Source organism: Malaclemys terrapin, chromosome 10, assembly GCF_027887155.1.
Source record: "Malaclemys terrapin pileata isolate rMalTer1 chromosome 10, rMalTer1.hap1, whole genome shotgun sequence".
In the NCBI taxonomy this organism is placed as follows: domain Eukaryota; kingdom Metazoa; phylum Chordata; order Testudines; family Emydidae; genus Malaclemys; species Malaclemys terrapin.
Genome location: NC_071514.1, coordinates 24,988,368 through 25,007,977, shown reverse-complemented (window position 1 = coordinate 25,007,977; position 19,610 = coordinate 24,988,368). Strand labels below are relative to the sequence as shown.

General features: G+C 39.0%; 1 protein-coding gene across 1 annotated transcript; it reads left to right on the top strand.

The window, feature by feature from the left end:
* Positions 1 to 1,043: 1,043 nt before the first annotated feature.
* RSL24D1 (ribosomal L24 domain containing 1) lies at positions 1,044 to 18,810 on the top strand. The gene is made up of 6 exons (XM_054041221.1): positions 1,044 to 1,184; positions 2,566 to 2,679; positions 10,492 to 10,564; positions 13,972 to 14,035; positions 15,187 to 15,272; positions 16,776 to 18,810. Exons 1-6 carry the CDS (start codon positions 1,104 to 1,106, stop codon positions 16,847 to 16,849), a joined length of 492 nt encoding a protein of 163 aa, XP_053897196.1. The 5' UTR covers positions 1,044 to 1,103; the 3' UTR covers positions 16,850 to 18,810.
* The last annotated feature ends 800 nt before the right edge of the window (positions 18,811 to 19,610 follow it).

The window sequence follows — 19,610 nt, the reverse complement described above, 5'->3', positions numbered from 1 at the left end:
TTGTATAACATTTTCTCAGATGTTTATGAAGCTGAAACAACATCTTAGTTGTTTTATGTTGTTTAATTTTTTAAAACTTCAGCTGATTGTTTTAAACTTTTGTTTATGCCCTGATCCTACAGGGACATAAGCATGTCAATGGGGCTAGTTAGGCTTTATCAATCATCTTAATTACAAGTATCAGAGGGGTAGCCGTGTTAGTCTGAATCTGTAAAAAGCAACAGAGGGTCCTGTGGCACCTTTGAGACTAACAGAAGTACTGGGAGCATAAGCTTTCGTGGGTAAGAACCTCACTTCTTGCATCTGAAGAAGTGAGGTTCTTACCCACGAAAGCTTATGCTCCCAGTACTTCTGTTAGTCTCAAAGGTGCCACAGGACCCTCTGTTGCATCTTAATTACAGTAATGGCAAGGGACCAGCCAAGACTGGGGTGCCATCATGCTAGGTGCTGGATAAACACAGAGCAGAAGATAGTTTCTGTCCCAAAATCAACATTTTGTTGTATTTTTATGCCATTCAACTATATTTTTATTTATCTCAAACAGTTGTAAAAATTAACCATTTAATTATTTAAAAAAGAACACCCTTTTTATTGAAGCAGAGAGCAATTATGTGAATTAAAAGAAAGTTGGATCCTGTTTCTTGATACATTTGGACAAAGAAATGCTGAGCTGGCTCAGATAATGCCAGATTTCCATTCCACCAGAACTTGCTGCTTTTCCCTCATGTTTTTTCTCCTCAATTGTCCTTTGCCTTTTTGTATTTGTTTATGGAAAATTAATAAAAAAAAAATAATCACAAGAACCTCTGCTGTATCTTTAATACCCTTTGATTTTCCTTTGCTGATTGATAATTGGCTCCTGTGGGCAATGGGCTGAGCCCCTTGGGGCCCCAGGGGCCGACCGAGGCTCAGCTGGCTGCCTTGCTCATGAACAAGCAGCAGGGGGCGCTGTGAGCAGTTCATATCGCTCTTCCTCATGGAGGAGACGCTCTATCCGGAAGGGAGCATTAAGCTGCACTTCCGGTCAGGTGTGTTCGGTCACTTCCTGCGCAGCACGGCGTGGCCGGGCGGCTGGGTGCTGGGAGGGTTCAGTCGCCAGCAAGATGCGCATCGAGAAATGTTACTTCTGCTCCGGGCCCATCTACCCGGGACACGGGCTCATGTTCGTGCGGAACGACTGCAAGGTCGGGTCGGGAGGCGCGGCACGGCCCGGGAGGGGTCCTGCCGAGCGGGTCTCGAGGGGCCCGGGCGCCGGCGCATCCCCACACGGGGTTGGTCCAAGCCGGGGCTGCGTTGGGGCCCATATAGCCTGGGGCGGGGGCAGGCCCGTCTAAGGACCAGCTCTGCTCCAGCGCGTTAAAACGCAGCCTGGGCTGGCGCCTGGCCCCGCAGATCCCCGTCCGCTCCCGCCCGGCTGCCGTGTGCTGAGGGCGCGGTGCTTTGGGGGTGTTGTTCCCAGTTCACACGGGCAGCCCTAGTTCTAGGAGAGCTGCCGTGAGTCTACAGAGCGACGTAGCGCAGGCAGCGGTGGCATCGCTTAGACCTGCGGTTTTCAACCTTTTTGCAGACCCCTAAACATTTTCAAAGGGAGATGCGGACTGCTTTGAAATCCTAGACATAGTCTGCGGACCCCCAGCGGTGCGCAGACGACAGGTTGAAAACCACTGGCTTGGCCGGATACATACTCGCAGGGTTTAGGATGTTAATGCTAGGCATGGCTAAGCCCTGCTGTCACTGCCTATGCTACAATTATACCTGTTAGCTCTCATCAGGAGTCCCCTTGTTCCTATTCTAGATGTTGTCCAATATTAATTAAGGCACAATCTTTTCTGCCCAACCAAAATTCAAATTACTTATGTGGCAAAATGTAAATATCAGCATTTGCTCCATTGTAAAGACCAGTGTTGGACTAAAAATGCTTGACACATTTAGGCCCTGATTCAGCAAAGCACTTAAGTGTGTGCTTACATACAGTTTTGAAGTTTAGTAGCTGTTTAAGTTCAACTGAAACCATTAGAATTTAGGCATGTGCTTAGGTGCCTTGCTGAATTGGGGCCTTAAAGTTGAAATTAAGTTCTAAAAAGTAGTTGTTTAGTATCTTTTCTCTGTACCTTGCAAAACTTGACTATTTTTATGTGCAGTTAGAAGCTTATCCTGTAAAGAAAGCACTAGCTCTAGGACTAGGTGACAGGTATAGAAAATTCACAGAACAGTTTTAAGGTTTTGTAGTTATTTTTGCATGTGGTAATTCAATAATCCTGTACCGTGCATGTTCCCAGTAGACTGTAACTGAAGATATTGTGAAAACAGAGTAACGTGACTTTGTAAAGTAAAACAAAGTAAAAATAATGATCTAAAACTCTCTCAAACTACTAATTTGAATACCACCATCATTGCAGAAGATACACTGAGACTTGTATTATTTATCCTGTGCAGTAGCTTTCTGTACTGATTTACATGATCTAATGATACATTAAATGTTCATCAGAGTTATTTTGGATGGGGTGGGCAATAACGTCATTTGATTACGGACTTTTTTTATATTTGTATTTAATCTTTCTTTAGGTCTTTAGATTCTGCAGATCAAAATGCCACAAAAACTTTAAAAAGAAACGAAATCCCAGAAAGGTCAGATGGACCAAAGCCTTCCGGAAAGCAGCTGGTAAAGAACTAACAGTCGTAAGTACTTGGTGGTATTGTACTACTAAAGGACTAAAACAAAACATGAACATTATGCATGTAATACTCCAAGTGCCATAGCCAGGCAAATCACGGTATGCAAGTGCTTTTGTGACCCCAGAAACAGTGAGAACAAAATCAGTGCTTTAAAAATACAGTTTGGTCTTTCCATTTTCTCAATAATAAAGCACATGCTTTTCTTTGAAAGTTTAAAACTAGCCATTCTTTAACCCTGAAATTTGCCTTTCTGATTAGGCTTCTGTATTTTCAGTTGAAATGTGTTGTGCTTTCTTTGAATTACTGTGAAAAATAAATAGATATAACCATTATTTTTGTTCATGGCACTCCTAATCATTTAGAAGTCCAAAAAAATTGTCTTACATGTGAAGAATAATGTAGTAGTAGTTGTAGCTTTAAACTTTATGGTCATAAACATTCAGTATCTGTGATAAGAATGGCTAATCTTATCACAGATAATGATGATGTGAAGTGGCAAAGAACTGCCCATTTTGCTTGAATCACTTTTAATCCTAGGACTGTACGTCAATTTCAATTTCGAGATGTTTTGTTCCCAATTTATCAAGTAAATGCCTGCGCTTGCACACTACTGAGAATCACAGACATGGAGATTCCTTTAAAATCTGTTAGTTTAAAAAAAAAAAAATTCCTCAAACCACACAGTCAGCAGTAAAATAAATGGAAATTAGTTTTACAGAGTTTTCTTTTTTGCCTTTCCGGCTTTCCAGATGTGCTGGGGCAGCAAGGCCCAAAGCCTTGTGAAAAAGATTTGTTTTCCATTGCTGAGAGGGATTGGCAGCATGGACAACAACAATATAGTATTTTGCACTTCTGTAGCATCTTTCATCCAATGCTTTCAAAGTATTTTACAAATGCAAATTAAACCTTGCAACACACCTGTAAGTTGAGTATCACCTCCTTTTTACAGAAATCAAATAAAAATGCAGAGTTTTGTTATTTGGCTTTCAGCAAGTCGTTCATTGGCAGATATGGGGGTAGGGTGCAGAAGTTCTTAATTTTTCTTGAACATAGGCATTCACAGAGGCCTGGTCAACCCAGAACTTTTGTACTGGTATAATTATGATGGTTAGACATATTTTTTTAACTGATAGTATGGGGATAAGCTATACAGGGCTGGTGCAACCACTAGGCGAACTAGTGGCTACCTAGGGCTCCCCGGGCGGGGGGGGGGTTAGCTGGGTGGGGAGGGGGGCTGGCGCAAGGTGGAAGTTTCGCCGAGGGTGCGAAACTTCCTTGCACCGGCCCTGAAGCTATACCAGTATAACTGCACCCACACTGGCCAGGGGAAGAACTGTGTGGGTATAGTTAAAGCAGTACAACTTTTTTGTGTAGACAAGTCCTAATTAAGGAGTGAAAATTTTAAAATTACTGCACCTGTTGTTGATTGGGGATGCAAATGACAACTTAGATGAGTACATTGGTTGTGTCCACAAATCAGGTAGTTACCCATATACAGCTCTTTTATCTATTGTACTCACATTTGCTAGCATAGATATTTGAGTGTTTGCTCATGGGGTTGGTTGTGTGGGCAGGTGTCATATCAGAGAAAACTAACAAGCCTACCAGTTTGTTCTTAAGCCTGTCATTAAATGCTCTGCTCATCAAGTTCTAGACTTTCAGTGCTTCGAGTGCGGCAGTTATGATAATGCAATTTTGACAAACATCTTGCTTATTCTTTCTTCAGACTCAAAACTTACTTATTGGAAAAGAATATTTCTCTTGTTTACATTCATTTTAGCAAAAGCATTTTCCCCTTGTATTATACTTCTTGTTCTGAAGCATCTTTAATTTAATCTGTAGACTATATAGATTTCTGAAGTGTAAGGCAGTCAACTATGTTGATCTTTCTCTATAAGGAGAGAATTTATAAGAAGAATCTTCCCCCACAAGGATTCTTTCATTTCCCAAGCATGAAATAGATTTAAAAAAAAGTTAAAAGAATTTCAAGACAGAGTTACTTCCCTGGGAGAAATTGATTAAATATGCATACATAGCTAGGACAGTCCTTAAATATAGGATTATTGGGATTTAATTAGCTTTTATTAACAGAAAAATAAGGGTGCTCAGTACTTTTTTGGTACTATTAGTGACCTACTGCTGTCTGTGTAACTTCCCTGTAGACATTATTATGCAGTTAGCCAAGAGTATGTTTTTTAATGTGGCTGCCAGACATAATCTTTAGGCAGTCATGTAATAACTGGGCCTTCTGAAGAGGTACTGTGTGTCTTTATACTGTTAAAAACTAATTTAGAAGAGTTTTACTGTGGTGTGGTGTGTGTTTTTTTTTAGATCCCTGATCTGATGGAGTAGGAAGAATGGTCAGAAGATCTTAGTTTGTTCTGTTCTCACATTCTCTTAAGCTCCTCACTTCAGATTTTAGGCTTAACAGTATCCTAACAGAAGCTGACATTATTCTAATTTATAAAGAAAAGGAAAAACAAAACTCAAATATGAGGCCAAGTTACAGTATATTGTAGATAAAAGCTCTATTTAGACCTAAAGGGTTCTTGTTGTTAGGGAAAATAAACTGAAAAGAGGTGGCATCGTCTACAGAGTCATGGGTAGCACCAGAACTACCTATCAAAATCCCACTAAAATATATGTGCTGAATTGAACATTGTCCAATCAGTATATAGCTACTTTTTTTAGCATCGCAAGCAGCAAATGAATGCTGTCAATCGCTGTAATATAACCAGCAACTGGACAGTGCTGTGTGTGTCTTTTTAGGAGTGCTTCTGGAGTGCTGAGAGGCTTTTGCAGCCACATTGTGCTTAGTGGGTGTTCAGATCTCTGGTACTAACACACAGTTATTTTCTCTGGGGATTTCTTGCTGCTGTACTTGGACTGGATGGAATATCTAATCAATGCTTGTTTTTGGGCTGTCTTTCCTTTCTGAGTGGCATTTGGTCAGCTAGTCTGGGAATACTAGTGAGACGTTTTTCCTCCATGTGGTAGAGGAAAGAGACTTCCTGAGACAGCTGTATAAAACTTTTTGCTATTCTAGTTGGTGTTAGTTAAGGTTACTCAGAATAATTTAGGACAGAGCAAAATATTTGTCTTTGCATTTCTCATCCTCTCCCCTTTCAGAGCTTGGGTTGTTACCAGGGTTTTTGGTTCAGAATTAAGATGACCATTAAGACCTACATTTAGACTACTGCTTATGGCACTTCTAACTTCTGACCTAATTGATGGATCTACTCCAGGTTGTTGCATTTTGATTTCTGAAAATCCCCTTAGCCCAAGTAGACTGGAGCTATCTAGAACTTTTTCTACTTCCCTTGACTATAGTTTGGGTTTAAGTCTTGCTTTCAGAGTACCAAGAAGCATCACTGTGAAAAGTTGCAAATTTCTTCCTACTTGCTTTTCTGCACAAATGGCTCTTAAAGCTCAGAAACAACATTACAAGGTTTTAGAATCCCAGAATATTTCTCTAGGTTTTTCTTGTCTTTTGAAGTGTCTGTAGTCTGACTTGATTAGGTGCTTAATGGTGATCTTATGGCTCCTGCAAAACCATTGGGCTTATGTTCCTTGTTTCTTTTACTGAGAAGTTAGTCTCGTAGTTAAAGCATAAAATAGAGCGCGGAGATCTGGATTATTGCCCTGGTTCTTGCCATAGATGACCTATATAACCATACCTCTCTTCAGCATCTGTAAAAAGGGTTATTGCATACCTAGCAAGGGTGTTGTGAGCCTTAATTTCTTTGCAAAGTGTGTTGCAGTCATTGGCTGAAAGGTGTTATAGGTGAGCAAAGTGTTTCTTTTCACTGTTTAGATGGTAACTGAAAAGACAATGGCATGGACAAAGCCTAAAACAGTTACTCTGATCTGTGTATACCTAGAACTAGCTTCACTCAATATCCTCCTTCCCCCCCAACTCCAAAAAACAAAACTTCCTTCCTGCCTCCCAAACCCATAGTCTTTCACCCAACATGTTAATATCTTACTCTTGTTTCTTAAGTTCACCACACAAACATGATTTTTGGCAGAAGGATGTAATGTAAATTACATCTATGTAGACAATAAACAATTTAGAATGTTTCTCCAAACAGTAAGCAATCTGAGGTTGGTTTGGAAAGAGAGTAGGGTACTTAACAATTAGGGATGCAGTTTCTGGGTGTTGAGGGTCTGCAGCTCTAGCTGTTAAGAGCCATGGCAAAATGATTTGGCCTTTAGCGCTCTGCATTCTCTCTTCTTGCTATTAAGATGTTTATCGAATCAAGATGTTCAAATACAGAGGAGTTGAAAGGATTGGTATTGTTACAGCTGCAGTTCCAGCTAACGGATAAAAAAGGAATTTTTTGGTCTGCCAGTGTCTTTAAAACTGACCTTCAGTAAGATTTTTTTCAATGAAGATTGTGAATGATGTTAAATTGTGTGAGACCGTTTACAAGTGGTGCTTTGGCATTTTTCTGAGAACTATCTGGAAATGAACAAATGATGTATTAGATTCAGTGAATAGCCCTCTGATACCATTTTTAGTCATTTTGTTGTGCATAACTACCTGGTGCTGACTCAGGAGAACTGCTGCCCACTCTGCTCTCCGTTCAAACCAAGTTTTCTTTGTTTAAAATGGTGACTTGTCCCTGATTAACAAAAAAGTGAGGGTTATGGCCAATATGTTTGCTGTTTGGAGGGTGGTAGTAATGTAGGGTCCCCAAAATCTCAATCTCAAAACCATGAATAAACCCTGACCTACTGATATTTGAGAGAGAGCTCCACAGGGCTCTCTCTCAGCAACAACATGGAGTGGACAGCAGAAGATAGCCCCGCTATTGCCACACTGGGCAGAGATGCTACTATGGTGCTCTCAGTAGTGGGTCAATGGTGGAGCTCAACAGGATTAAATGCCACAGATCTCCAGATACTTCATCACTGGGGGTGCAAGGCAGGTTTGGATGACGCCCATCTGTGTATACCTAGCATGTAGCAACAGGCATGGGAAGAGTGAGAGGAGAGAATAGGTAGTTCCAGAGACAGACAGGAATGCAGGGATTACTTTGTGAGGGAGGAAGGAGCCTGCTGGGAACTAACCACTAAAAAGAGTTGTGATTGCTGTGGGTATGATATGTTAGAGGTGGTGGGAACAGAGAACCATGTCAAACAGTTTGTGTTGGCTGTTCTCCTTCCCTCTGATTACAGTCAGTGTCCCCCTTTGAAGCACAGCAGGTGATGTCTGCATAGTTCAACTCTCATAAGCAAAGGATTCCTTCGTCCATCTGAAGATGGAGAGGGTTGGCTCAAGCCTCCACATCTCCAAAACAGGGCTGTCCCATTGCAGTGGAGAAGTCAGTGGTTGTGTTTTCAATGAGATGAAGGGAGCAGGAAGGATAAGAGATGTTTGGCAGTGGTTCTCTAGCTCTCTGCAGACAACTCTCTATGGTGATTAACGTATAGAGCAGTGTTTCCCAAAGTTGGGACACTGCTTGTGTAGGGAAAGCCCCTGGTGGGCCGGGCCAGGCCGGTTTGTTTACCTGTTGCGTCCGCAGGTCCGGCCGATTGCGGCTCCCACTGGTTGCGGTTCGCCTCTCCAGGCCAATGGGAGCTGCTGGAAGCAGCGGTCAGTATGTCCCTCAGCCTGCGCCGCTTCCAGCAGCTCCCATTGTCCTGGAGCAGTGAACTGCGGCCAATGAGAGCTGCGATCGGCCGGACCTGCGGACGCAGCAGGTAAACAAAATGGCCTGGCCAGCCAGGGGCTTTCCCTACACAAGCGGCGTCCCAAGTTTGGGAAACACTGATATAGAGTGTTAGTGCCCACGTAGAACCTCCTGCAACATGTTCTCATCGTTAGTTCATTGTAATGATGCTGCCTTTGGCTGGACACAACTGAGAGTATCAATTCAGGACAAATTGCTTAGAGCAGGGCAATTACAGCCCAAGGCTGGTGGTTTTCCACCTCTAAGGCACACCAAACCAGCCAAACAGAGAGGACTTTGGTTTTATCCCACTGGCTAACCATAAGTCATACAAGCAATTTCCGTAGACACTCCAGTTTCCCAGTATCACCACCAGTGCCACTTGTTATGGGGACGAATGGTTATGAAAACCAATACCCAAGTAAAAGAAAAAAGGTTCTCCTGATCCCAAATGACCAGACCCAGGTCAATATACAAGTCAGATCTTACCCACAAATCATGCTGTTGCCAAATCTTTAGAATCTAAAATCCAAAAGGTTTATTCATAAAAAGAAAAAAATACAGATGAGAGTTAAAATTGGTTAAATTGAATCAGTTACATACAGTAACGGCAAAGTTCTTGGTTCAGGCTTGTAGCAGTGATGGAATAAACAGCAGGTTTAAATCATGTCTCTGGAGTACATCCATAGCTTGGATGGGTCATTCAGAGCTTCAGTTTGTAGCAAGGTTTCTCCAGAAGTAAGAAGCAGGATTGAAGACAAAATGGAGGGGTTTCCAGGGCCTTTTATATTCTTTCTCTTGTGGCTGGAAACCCCTTGGTTCTCCTCTGCAAAATCACAGCAACAAGATGGAGTTCGGAGTCACATGGGCAAATTACATGTCTATGCGTGACTCTGTTCTTTACAGGCTGATGCTATTGTTTACATGTTAGTTTGAATGTTCCCAGGAAAGCTCATATGTGGATTGGCATCTCCCACAGTTCATTGTCAGTTTTCTCTTACTTAATTGGCCTCTCAGAGTTGGTAAGACAATTCCCACCTTTTCATGCTCTCTGTATGTGTATATATATCTCCTCAATATATGTTCCATTTTATGCATCCGAAGAAGTGGGCTGTAGCCCATGAAAGCTTATGCTCAAATAAATTTTAGTCTCTAAGGTGCCACAAGTACTCCCGTTCTTATTGTCAGTTAAGTGTTGCTTGATTGGGCACTTACTGAGAATAATCCTTTCTCAAGAAGCTGACCAAATTTGCTTCACTGAGGCTACTTTGAATCAAAACACATTGAGATACGAGTACATAGGCAATATTTATAACTTCAACTACAAAAAGATACACACATAAAGATAGCATAATTATAACCAGCAAATCATAACCTTTTTATAGACACCTCACACAACAACCTTTGTACAATATTTGCTGCAAATATATAACAGTGGTTGCAACAATGATCTATATGGTCACAGTTCATGTCAATAACATCACCCTCATCTCTGAGGCAGTCTGTTTGCTTGCCTGCTTCCTCTTGTTAAGTATCTTTGTGTGTGAAAGGTGTTTCTCTCATGCCTATTCTTTCTCCCCTATATTCTGTTAAATTAACATAGTAACATAGCGTAGGTCAGAGTGCGTAATTCTGCCTCTTAGCATTCTTGCCTGCTGCTGCTATGAGTAACTTCTATGGGTTCTTTCCTAGCCATCACAACAAGGCTCTGGCTTATTCACTCCCTGCTAAGACTCAACGTTACCTCACAAAATGATCATATTGGGTAATTGCTGGTCTTCAGCCCCGCTTTGGGTGTGTGTGTGTGTGTGGGGGGGAAGTATTTCCTTTAAAGACCTGACACACAAGTATATTTAAAAATATTAAGTTTAGGATTCAATGATATGTAGCAGAAATTAGTATTGAGAGCTGCTAAGATATTTTGTATTTAAATTAATTTGTTAGAGGTTTAGAGAAATATCTATAATAGATATTTAGATAAAATGAAGGGAATTTTATGTTGAGATCCTTTAGATTTCTTTTCACAAATGTAAATTATGGATAATAACTTTATTTATGCAGCTACTTGTTCCTAAAACTGTGTATTTCCCACTTACTGCATCTAAATGTAAGCTGTACTCATTTTCCTTTTTTTACACAGGATAATTCATTTGAGTTCGAAAAACGTAGAAACGAGCCACTGAAATACCAGAGAGAGCTGTGGAGCAAAACTGGTAAGTCACTTTAGGAAATGCCAGCTTTTCTAGAAGACTAGCTGGGAATAAGATCTTCTTTCCATGTTCAGTTGTCAGAAGACTTTAAATCTTGATGTTCATATTTATAATTAGTCTTTTGTAAATATTAGAAACCTGAAAAGAGATTTATTTTTAAATATGCCCCAAAGTAGAACAGGAATTTCTGTTCTGCCTCCCAGCTGCACGTCATTGAAATGAAATGGGTTATTCTTGGTATTTTCATACAAAAAACAAATTTAATTTTGCATTATAATCTAGATAGACCTGTCCCTTATGATTGCTGCCTTTTATGGTAAATGAGTCCACATTTTTTCTCCACTTGTAAAAAGGGCAATATCAAACTTGATAGGGACTACTCAACACAAACCAAGATTCTACTTGGATTACAGATATACTTTTTTTTCTGCTTCCATTTCTACAAAACAATAGTAATAGAATATATGATTCTTATCACTCTATATGATGCTCAGTTATCAACTGTAATCATAAATTACAATATTTGCCTTTGTAAATCATTGTCATTTACAAAAGTTTTCATAGGTATATAACTCTGCAGTAAAACACATTCTTCTGTTTGAAACTTGATGTCTGAGGCTTTTTGAATACCTAATTTCAGAGCAATCTGATAAATTGACTTTTGTACATATAACAGTTCTTTAAAATGCTTTTACTGATGTTGCAATGACTTTTGTATGTGTTTGTGTTCTTAAAACCAGCTTAGATTTTTTTTTTTAATGAAATCTGGAAAGCAAGTAATGTGTAACACGTGAAGTAGTTAATACTTTTCATTCTTGTGCAGTATGTATTAAAAATGCCTAAGTTCCGAATACATAGTTGCACAATAGATCACCATAGCTCTGAAGATTTATAGCTTTCTACCAGAAATGTTCTTGTCCTTGTTAGTTTTTTAAAACAAACAATTTGACCAAAAGACTTTGTCAGGAAAGCCAATAAAAAGCCAGAAAATTAAGAAGATTGGACAGCTCCTATTGCATTTGAGGGAGAAGTATGATGGTGAGAATTAAAAATTGAGTACCACTCTAAAAACTCTGACTTGGTCTGTGTTCAGCATTTTCTCACAATCCTATTGTTAGGAGCACAGGATTTGCCATACAAATCAGACCATTGATCTTTCATGTTGACTGACCTGCCTCTGACTGGCTAATACCTGATCCCTGAGATGGAAGTGAAGAAAAACCCATCATGCATTGGTCTAATCATTTATTTATGTGCATATGAAAAAAAGCTTTATTCCTGCAACAATCAGATGACAAATCTCATACTTCAGGGTGATTACCCTTAGAGGTGAACCTACGCAAGTTGTTAGTAAAATTGTCCAGACCTTTTAAAATTTAGATAAATTATTTAACTCTTCGCTCCTGTGATGGTGCGATGTTAACTAAACATATTTTTAAAAATTAATATTAAGTTTTGTTAAGACTTAAATAGCTAATTTTGCAATTGTTTCAACAACAAAATAGTAAAGAGTTGAAGAGCATAGTGATTCAAAAATATGCTGTTCCTTTTTTCTAAAAAGTCATAACTGCTAGGACTCCTGCTTCATTTTCTAATGACTCACCTTTAGTGTTTCCACAATTATCTTTAGGTTCCTGTGTAAGTATGTATTACATCTTTGCTAGTAGGTACCTAACGTTCAGTCTGTTTGCACAAGTAGTCCATTTTTTTTTTAATAAAAAATTTCCACTCCCAACAGCAAGGAATTAATGAGTTTCTGCTTAAAAAATAAGTGTCACATTACTTTTACATTACTTGTCACTTATAACATGATCTCAAAATGATACTTAGGTTGTCTTTGCATTGTGTACATTTAAAAAAAAAAAGTTAGTATGTTGATGTGACAGCATATTTGCTCTGTAGAGTTTGTTGGTATACCTGTGCTGCCTATTCAATTTACAGCACCATCAATCGAGCCCTAGGTTTGATTGAGCCGTCATTTGTAAATCTCATCAATTATAGGCAAGAGATTTGGGAATGGAAGGAGAGCATATTTTACTGGATTTATGCATCTTTAACCTTTGATTAACCTGATCTTCCTTATATTGGTTTTTTGTTTCACATCACTGTTCAAACGAGTTCAGATTTTTTTGGGCAGTCAGGCTGTGAGCAGGCATTGGGTTTCACTTAGTCCTTATTTTTTGAAGAACTGTTAGAGCAGTGGTTCTCAAACTTTTTTTTTGTGTGTGTGTGGACCACTTGATTGCTGAGGGTCTCAGCAGACCACTTTAATGATCTTTCCAAATGTTTGTTTCGTTAGTTATCGTAAAGCACTTTGGATAAAAGCATTATATAAAAAAATAATTAACTTTTTTTGTTCTACAAATAAAAGCACACAACTCGTATTTTAATATCAGTAGTCTTACCTTTCTAATGTGATGGATGTGCCCTCTCTCCCCCACTGCGGCAGCCCCCAAGCTGGGGCTGAGAAGGAGGAGGGATGTCTCTCCCCTGCCACACCAGCCACAGAGCTGAGGCTGGGAAGGAAGGCCATCTCTCCCCAGCAGCCGCAGCCCTGGAGCTTGTGAAAGTCACCTCTTTCTCTGGCTGCCGCAGCCCTGCACATCCCAAATTTCCCCCACCCATTACCCCATCCCACCTACCCCCAATTTCCCCCAAGGCCACCATCTCACCTTATATGTGCGTTTTCTCCAGAGGCCAGGCACCTAATTAGAGGAGCCACGCCTGCCTTCATTCTCTTGTGTGCGTCAGCCCAGGCGCACACCTTGGAACTATCCATGGACCACCTGAATGGATCTCGCTGGTCCGTGGACCACAGTTTGAGAACCTCTGTGTTAGAGAATCAGAGTATAGAATTGAACTGCATTCTTAATAATTATATTAGTGTTTAAGTGATTCTGCCTCCTCCTGTCTTTTAAAGCTGTGCAGTCCTGTTCTTTTGATCCCATTGATTCTGCACTAGTTTGCTATATTTTGTTTCAGTCATGATAATTTTGTGGCATGTGAGACCATCATTTATTTTTAAGTTAGGAAGAAGTATTATTAAGGGGAAAAGGGTAATGACATTTGGATAATGGTGAACTGGAAACAAAAGTCCTCCATTGTGAGAAATGATGGTAAGGATAAGAGATTGTATAGAGTGGAAGCTTGAACTGAAATTTAAAAGTAAAATTTATGGTAATTTCTAGCTATAGAATAGTATCCGTCAATACTACATTGCAAAGAGAACTTCTCTAGTATAATCATTAGATGTTCCTTTTACTCTAGGTTCTGTGCATATTAAGGAACACATTATAGTAAAATGTGCCTTTAAAACAGTACTAGTTAAATTGTTTCAGGATGTTAATTCGATTATCAAACACACAAGTTTAAAAATATTTAAAAACTCTGGGTTTTTTTGTTTGTTTCAGTTGATGCAATGAAGAGAGTGGAAGAGATCAAACAAAAACGCCAAGCTAAATTTATCATGAACAGGTGAGAAGGATTTGCAGTAGCACTTAGGAAATCCCAATCAGGTTCTGGGTTGCATTCTGCTGTACAGGCATGTGGCAAAGAGATGCCCTTGCTCCATGGAGATGATGCTCACAAATTTTAAATGGCTGTTTGCTCCTGACACACGAACAGTAGTGCAAGTATTATTAATGTATTATGTGTGGCACCATAGCACACAGGAGAGTCATGGACCATTATGCTAAGCGTTGCAGTAACACAACAAAACAGTCCCTGCTCCAAGGAGTTTACAAGCTGTTTAAGACAACAGACAGCAGATGGAAACAGACTGGGAAGTACAAGAAAATAATAAGACAATATTGGTCAGCATGGTAACACATTAGGAAGCTTGAGAAATGAGTCTACAGAATGCTGACTGTTCAAGGGAAAGGAGATCTTGCCAAACATTAGGAGCTGTATTCTGATATTTGGAGGAAGGTGGGGGAAGGCTTGTACGTAATTTGAGGTTTCCAAAATCTGAATAAACTTCTCATAGTTTGAAACTTTCTCTGTCATCCCATTGCATCAGTATTTATTGGATTCTATTTTAGTTGTAACTACCACTATAATTCCCTAGTGGACTCGGAGAGATGTGAAATTTCACTAAGATTTAATACACCTGATTAAGGCTACGATTTAGTCATGGGTATTTGTAGTAAAAGTCATGGCAATAAACAAAAATTCACATCCTGTGACCTGTGCATGACTTGTACTATATACCACTAACTAAATCTTAGCAAGGGAGAGGGCCACTGCTCTGGGAGGCTGGAGGGGGGCTACTGCTCTGGGGGTGGGCCAATGGCACCAGCTGCCAAGGGCCACTGAGTAGTGGCTGCGCCTGCTGTCCCCAAGGCCGCCCACCCGCCATGGCTCCTGCAGCCCCCAAGACTGCTGCTCAGTGGCTGGTGTGGCTGTCCCTGGGGCCACCTGAGCAGCTGCTTGGGCGGCCCTGGGGTCAGCCACACCAGCCACTGCAGAAGTCACTGAGGTCAGGGAAAGTCACGGAATCTGTGACTTCCACAAATTCCGTGACAGATACCGAGCCCTACACGTGATGTATATAAATTTATTTAAAAAAAAAAAGTTAAGCTTTAGTATATAATCTCACAAATAATAATCCCCCTTATTTTTCTCAGATTAAAGAAGAGCAAAGAGCTGCAGAAGGCACAGGACATCAAAGAAGTCAAGCAAAACATACATCTTGTTCGGGCTCCACATGCAGGTAAGAACTGGATTTATTGAATTCTTGGTTGGATAGTTCATGTATAATTATTTTGAGCAACATCCATCATTTAATGAGCCAGATATAATCCCCTTCTTTCTCCTTCCCCCACAAGACCAGCCTCCCCCATCTGTCCTTCACCCATGGCAGGCAGAATTCCATCAGTGTCTGTTACCTATTCAAATTCTACAGTATCAAAATAATCAGCTGACCTCGTTATGTGTCTGGTTTCCATCATTTTAAATTCAGTCGTTGGCATACATTGAATTATACTGTAGTTACTACATCTGTACAATGTCAGACTTCTTGAAATGTTAGCAAATAATCCCGTCTGAGAAAGTGACATTTTATAATTCAGTTGTTTGCAGTGTTGTAGCCATGTTGGTCCCAGGACATGAGAGAGACAAGGTGGGTGAGGTATTATCTTTTATTGAACCTCACTCATCTTGTCTTTCATTCTATAATTGTGTGTTTGTAATATGATGTCTCAAATGCAAATGTTTATTAAACTTAATATGTTACAGCTAATTAACAACCTATTTTTGAATTGTCTAGTTAATATTAATCAAAATGTATCTGAAGAATGCACAGATATGAATTTATATTCTCCATTACTGAGCAAAGTTTACATTTTTCTTGGTTCCATTTGAGGTTACAGTTGAAAAAATCTGTTCCTCCCAACTGGTTTTCTGCTTGTCCAAAATTCTTCACTACAAATACTAGGTTATGCATTAAAAAGTATTGGTAAAATAGATTGTGTAGACATGGTCTTATTTATGAAATTTGTTTTATTCTTAAATACGTTCTTTATAGGATATGTTTTCAAATGATTTCCATCTTTTGCATGTATTTAGGCACACAACTACTCTTATGCAAAATGAAGATCAGCTGAAAATTTGTCTATTAATGCCTTGAAAAAATTATTAGTAAATTGATCTTGGTGGATGTTGATTTGATATACTAGATTTTAAATTTCCTTATTTTATATGGTTATGTTAATATAGTCCATTACAGCAAATTGTCTATAATATTGTAGATCTCTGTGTGGTGCTAACAGTGGGCAGTGTAAAAGAGCGGTGTGCTTTTGCCTATGTTTCACTCCGCTTTGATCCTCCCCTCTGTGTCCCTTTTTCCTGGGACCGTTCTTCTAAATCTGGAGAAGTGAGCAGGAGCCTCTCAGTTTCGCTCCCTTTACCAAAGGAGTGGTTCATGCTACCGCATGAAGTTCTGATTGATACTGCCAACTGGCAAAAGTCCATAGTACTAGATGAGGCGAATGATCAGTGTATTATGCGAAAGTGAAGCTGATTTTAGTTGTGGCATTAAAGTAATGACAGCTCTGCCTTTTGTTAAAACCTCTTTGTCACTATGGCTAGCTGATAATAAAGGTCATAACAAATATGTGTTAATTTGATTGCTGTAATTTGAGAATTCTCTCTAGACAATTTTTGTTAAATAAAAGTTTGTTCAGTTAAAATGTGTCATTTTTCTTTTCTTTTGAAGGCAAAGCAAAACGGCTGGAGGAGAAAATGGTACAGAAATTGCAAGAGGCTGTAGCTATGGAAGAAGAGTCCTAAAAACCTTTTTTTCCTTCTATTTTTACTTCCTCAACTTACTTACTGTTTTTTGACTCTCCTCTTCAGAGTTCTGACTCGTGCATTATTGATTCATTTGACATTTGTTCATTGAAATGAAAGGTGATTAAACATACCCTAGATGCATATCTTTCTTTTTTGTGTTCTGCTGTGTGTGAAGCACCAGACGTGTTTAATTATATCTTTTAAGGGAAGGTACTCTCAATTCTTTATTGGGAGAAAAATATACTTTACTGAGCAAAAGTTATTTTGCAAGTCACCCAGTACTGTTTGTAATTATAAAAATGAGGTAATTGGCATGAAATGGCTGTCCTACAGATAATGCTTTTGGACAATACTTTTTGTAATTCTGTAATTATACAAAACCTTATCAGTGATGCATAACATAAAGCCTTTTATTTGAGATAATATATACCTCTTTATTATCCAGGGAGAGACAGTGTAATTACCTTTTTATCTAGCTAATAATTCAAGGTATAATTGGCTTCAGTGGCAGTTTTCCTCAGTAGACTTGGGTCCAAGTCTTTTCTAATTTGGTATGCCGTACCCCTCCAGTGGTGGGTAAATTGCACCTTTGCACCTACAAGGGATGGCAGAATCACATTTTGTCTGTATTTACTGCAGTGGAGTGTTAGCTTTTTACTATATCCCACTAGGGGGAAATAGACTGCTTAAAATGTAACAATGGAAAATGTTTTTGTGTGGTTTTTTTTTTCCTTCCATATTTAAAAGAACTCTTCTTGATTTAGCATAGTCTATTAGAACAACTAACACCGATGCAAGTTTTACTGTTGTTTGGAGAAGGCTGCCAATAGAAGGGTGGCTTCCAGTTTGGAGATTGGAACCATCACCTGTATAACCACTGGAACTCGAATCTGTGCCACAAAACCAGGCTAGTTCAAACATGCAATAAATCTAACTTTTTACCATGTATAATGTAACTTAATGCTTTTGTAATTATGTTGACAGAAAAGTTGCTTTAAAGTATAGGTATGTTGGATATTCATAGTAGTATTTTCTTCATCCAAAGTGTTATCAGTGTTGCACTCAGATAAATAACTTTCAGTGGACAACTGTTTACCTACACCATGATTAGGGAAGCCTTTCAAAAATACTTTAAGTATTATTTACTTCCTTGTCACTGCTAATTACACTGAAAAATCATAATTTGCAGTTTCATTCCTGATATGAATAGGAGGTAAATTCAATTGGAAAACTACCTTATTTCAAAAATGTATATACCTGTATGCTGTTTTAAATTAAAATAGAATTACAGTTTGTATGCTCAAAAAGAGACTGTGGGGGAATACTGATGTGCCTGGATTCAAAAATGTAGATCCATTTGAATTAAGTGTCAATTTAGAGTATTCTAAACGCTAACACACTGCTGTTAAAACATATTTAAAATTATATAAATAACAATTACAGGCGTTTAGGACATGAAGGTAAAATTTAATTGTAAGATCTGTTAAGTGTGATACATAGTGGCCACATAAACCTGATGATCAGTGTTTGGCTGACTGATATGAATTGTATTTGCTGGGTAAGTGCTGATTTTTAATATGGTCTCAAAATCATTTGCCAGATTAGCCAGGAAATGTATGCTGATAGGGTGAAATCAGATGCTAAAATACATTCCTGAATGAAGATGAGTGCTCATACTCCACCAAGGCAGAGAATATTTTCTCTTTGAAAGGTACAAATGTATCCATTTTTGAGCATTGTGCACATGCAAGTTAAGTATCCCTTTATGTGTTTAGATCTTTAAAATGCTGCATTTCTGATATCTTTGCCCTATATTAAATAAGAAATTAAGCAGCTTGTGTATGTTTGGGGCAACAAAACAGTGAACATAATCAAATACGTTAATAAAATTGGAAGCTGTAATTTAATGCCTGATCTAAATTATATACTAATAAAGGGATTCCAGTTGCACAAAAATACACTGACCCTGGACTCACCTTTTTGGGAATTCTTACAGAAACCTGCAGGAAAAGACTGAGAAAACTGGGTGCTATTGTTTTGAGAAAGAAAGTTCTGCTTTATGAGGTTTTTATTCACTCTGGTTTTACCAAAAAGGTTGTAAATAAGACTAGGCCTTGCTAAAGCTATTGTCATTTTTCTCTTAGAAAATTTGCTTTTGTGACTGAATCAGGAGAAAGGTAATTTTGTTTTAATACTGGGCTGAAGATGATGGAATTGCTTCCCAAGATGACAGGTACTGCAAGGACTTTGGCTGCAGGCAAGAGCCTCAAAGGCTCTGGTAAGTCCTAGTTATAAACAAGAAAAGGATTTAAACCCTATCTTGTCTGGTACAGCAACACTTAAAGCAGAAATTCATTTTATTAGTTGGATTACAGATGTGACTATTTCTGTACTGTTTTTAAAAAGGAAATTCTGATTCTCTTTAGATATACAAACAAAGCTAGTTTTCTGTGGGCCAGACTTTAGTTTTTCAATTTGATATCTGCCATAACAATGAACTTGCATTAGAAAAAATTGTTAATGGAAAAAGGACATCACAGGTTAGATGTAATACTTTAGTTATTGTAACACTGTAGAGCTTAATTTTATGGAGCATTTCTATTCAGAGTGCATCAGGCCATATTGGCGACATGCAAGTTGGACCTAATTCATGATAGGTGATGGATAGTATGGAGTTTTTTCAGGGTGCACTTAAGATCAGATTTTGCTTCCTTCCTGTACAGGTATAAAGAACATCTGAAAATGGAACTAGTGTAGT

Coding starts and splice junctions, on each gene's coding strand:
- RSL24D1 (XM_054041221.1), top strand. CDS start 1,104: ATGCGCATCGAGAAATGTTACTTCTGCTCCGGGCCCATCTACCCGGGA. Junction 14,036..15,186: donor GCTAAATTTATCATGAACAG/GTGAGAAGGATT, acceptor TATTTTTCTCAG/ATTAAAGAAGAGCAAAGAGC. Junction 15,273..16,775: donor TGTTCGGGCTCCACATGCAG/GTAAGAACTGGA, acceptor TTTCTTTTGAAG/GCAAAGCAAAACGGCTGGAG.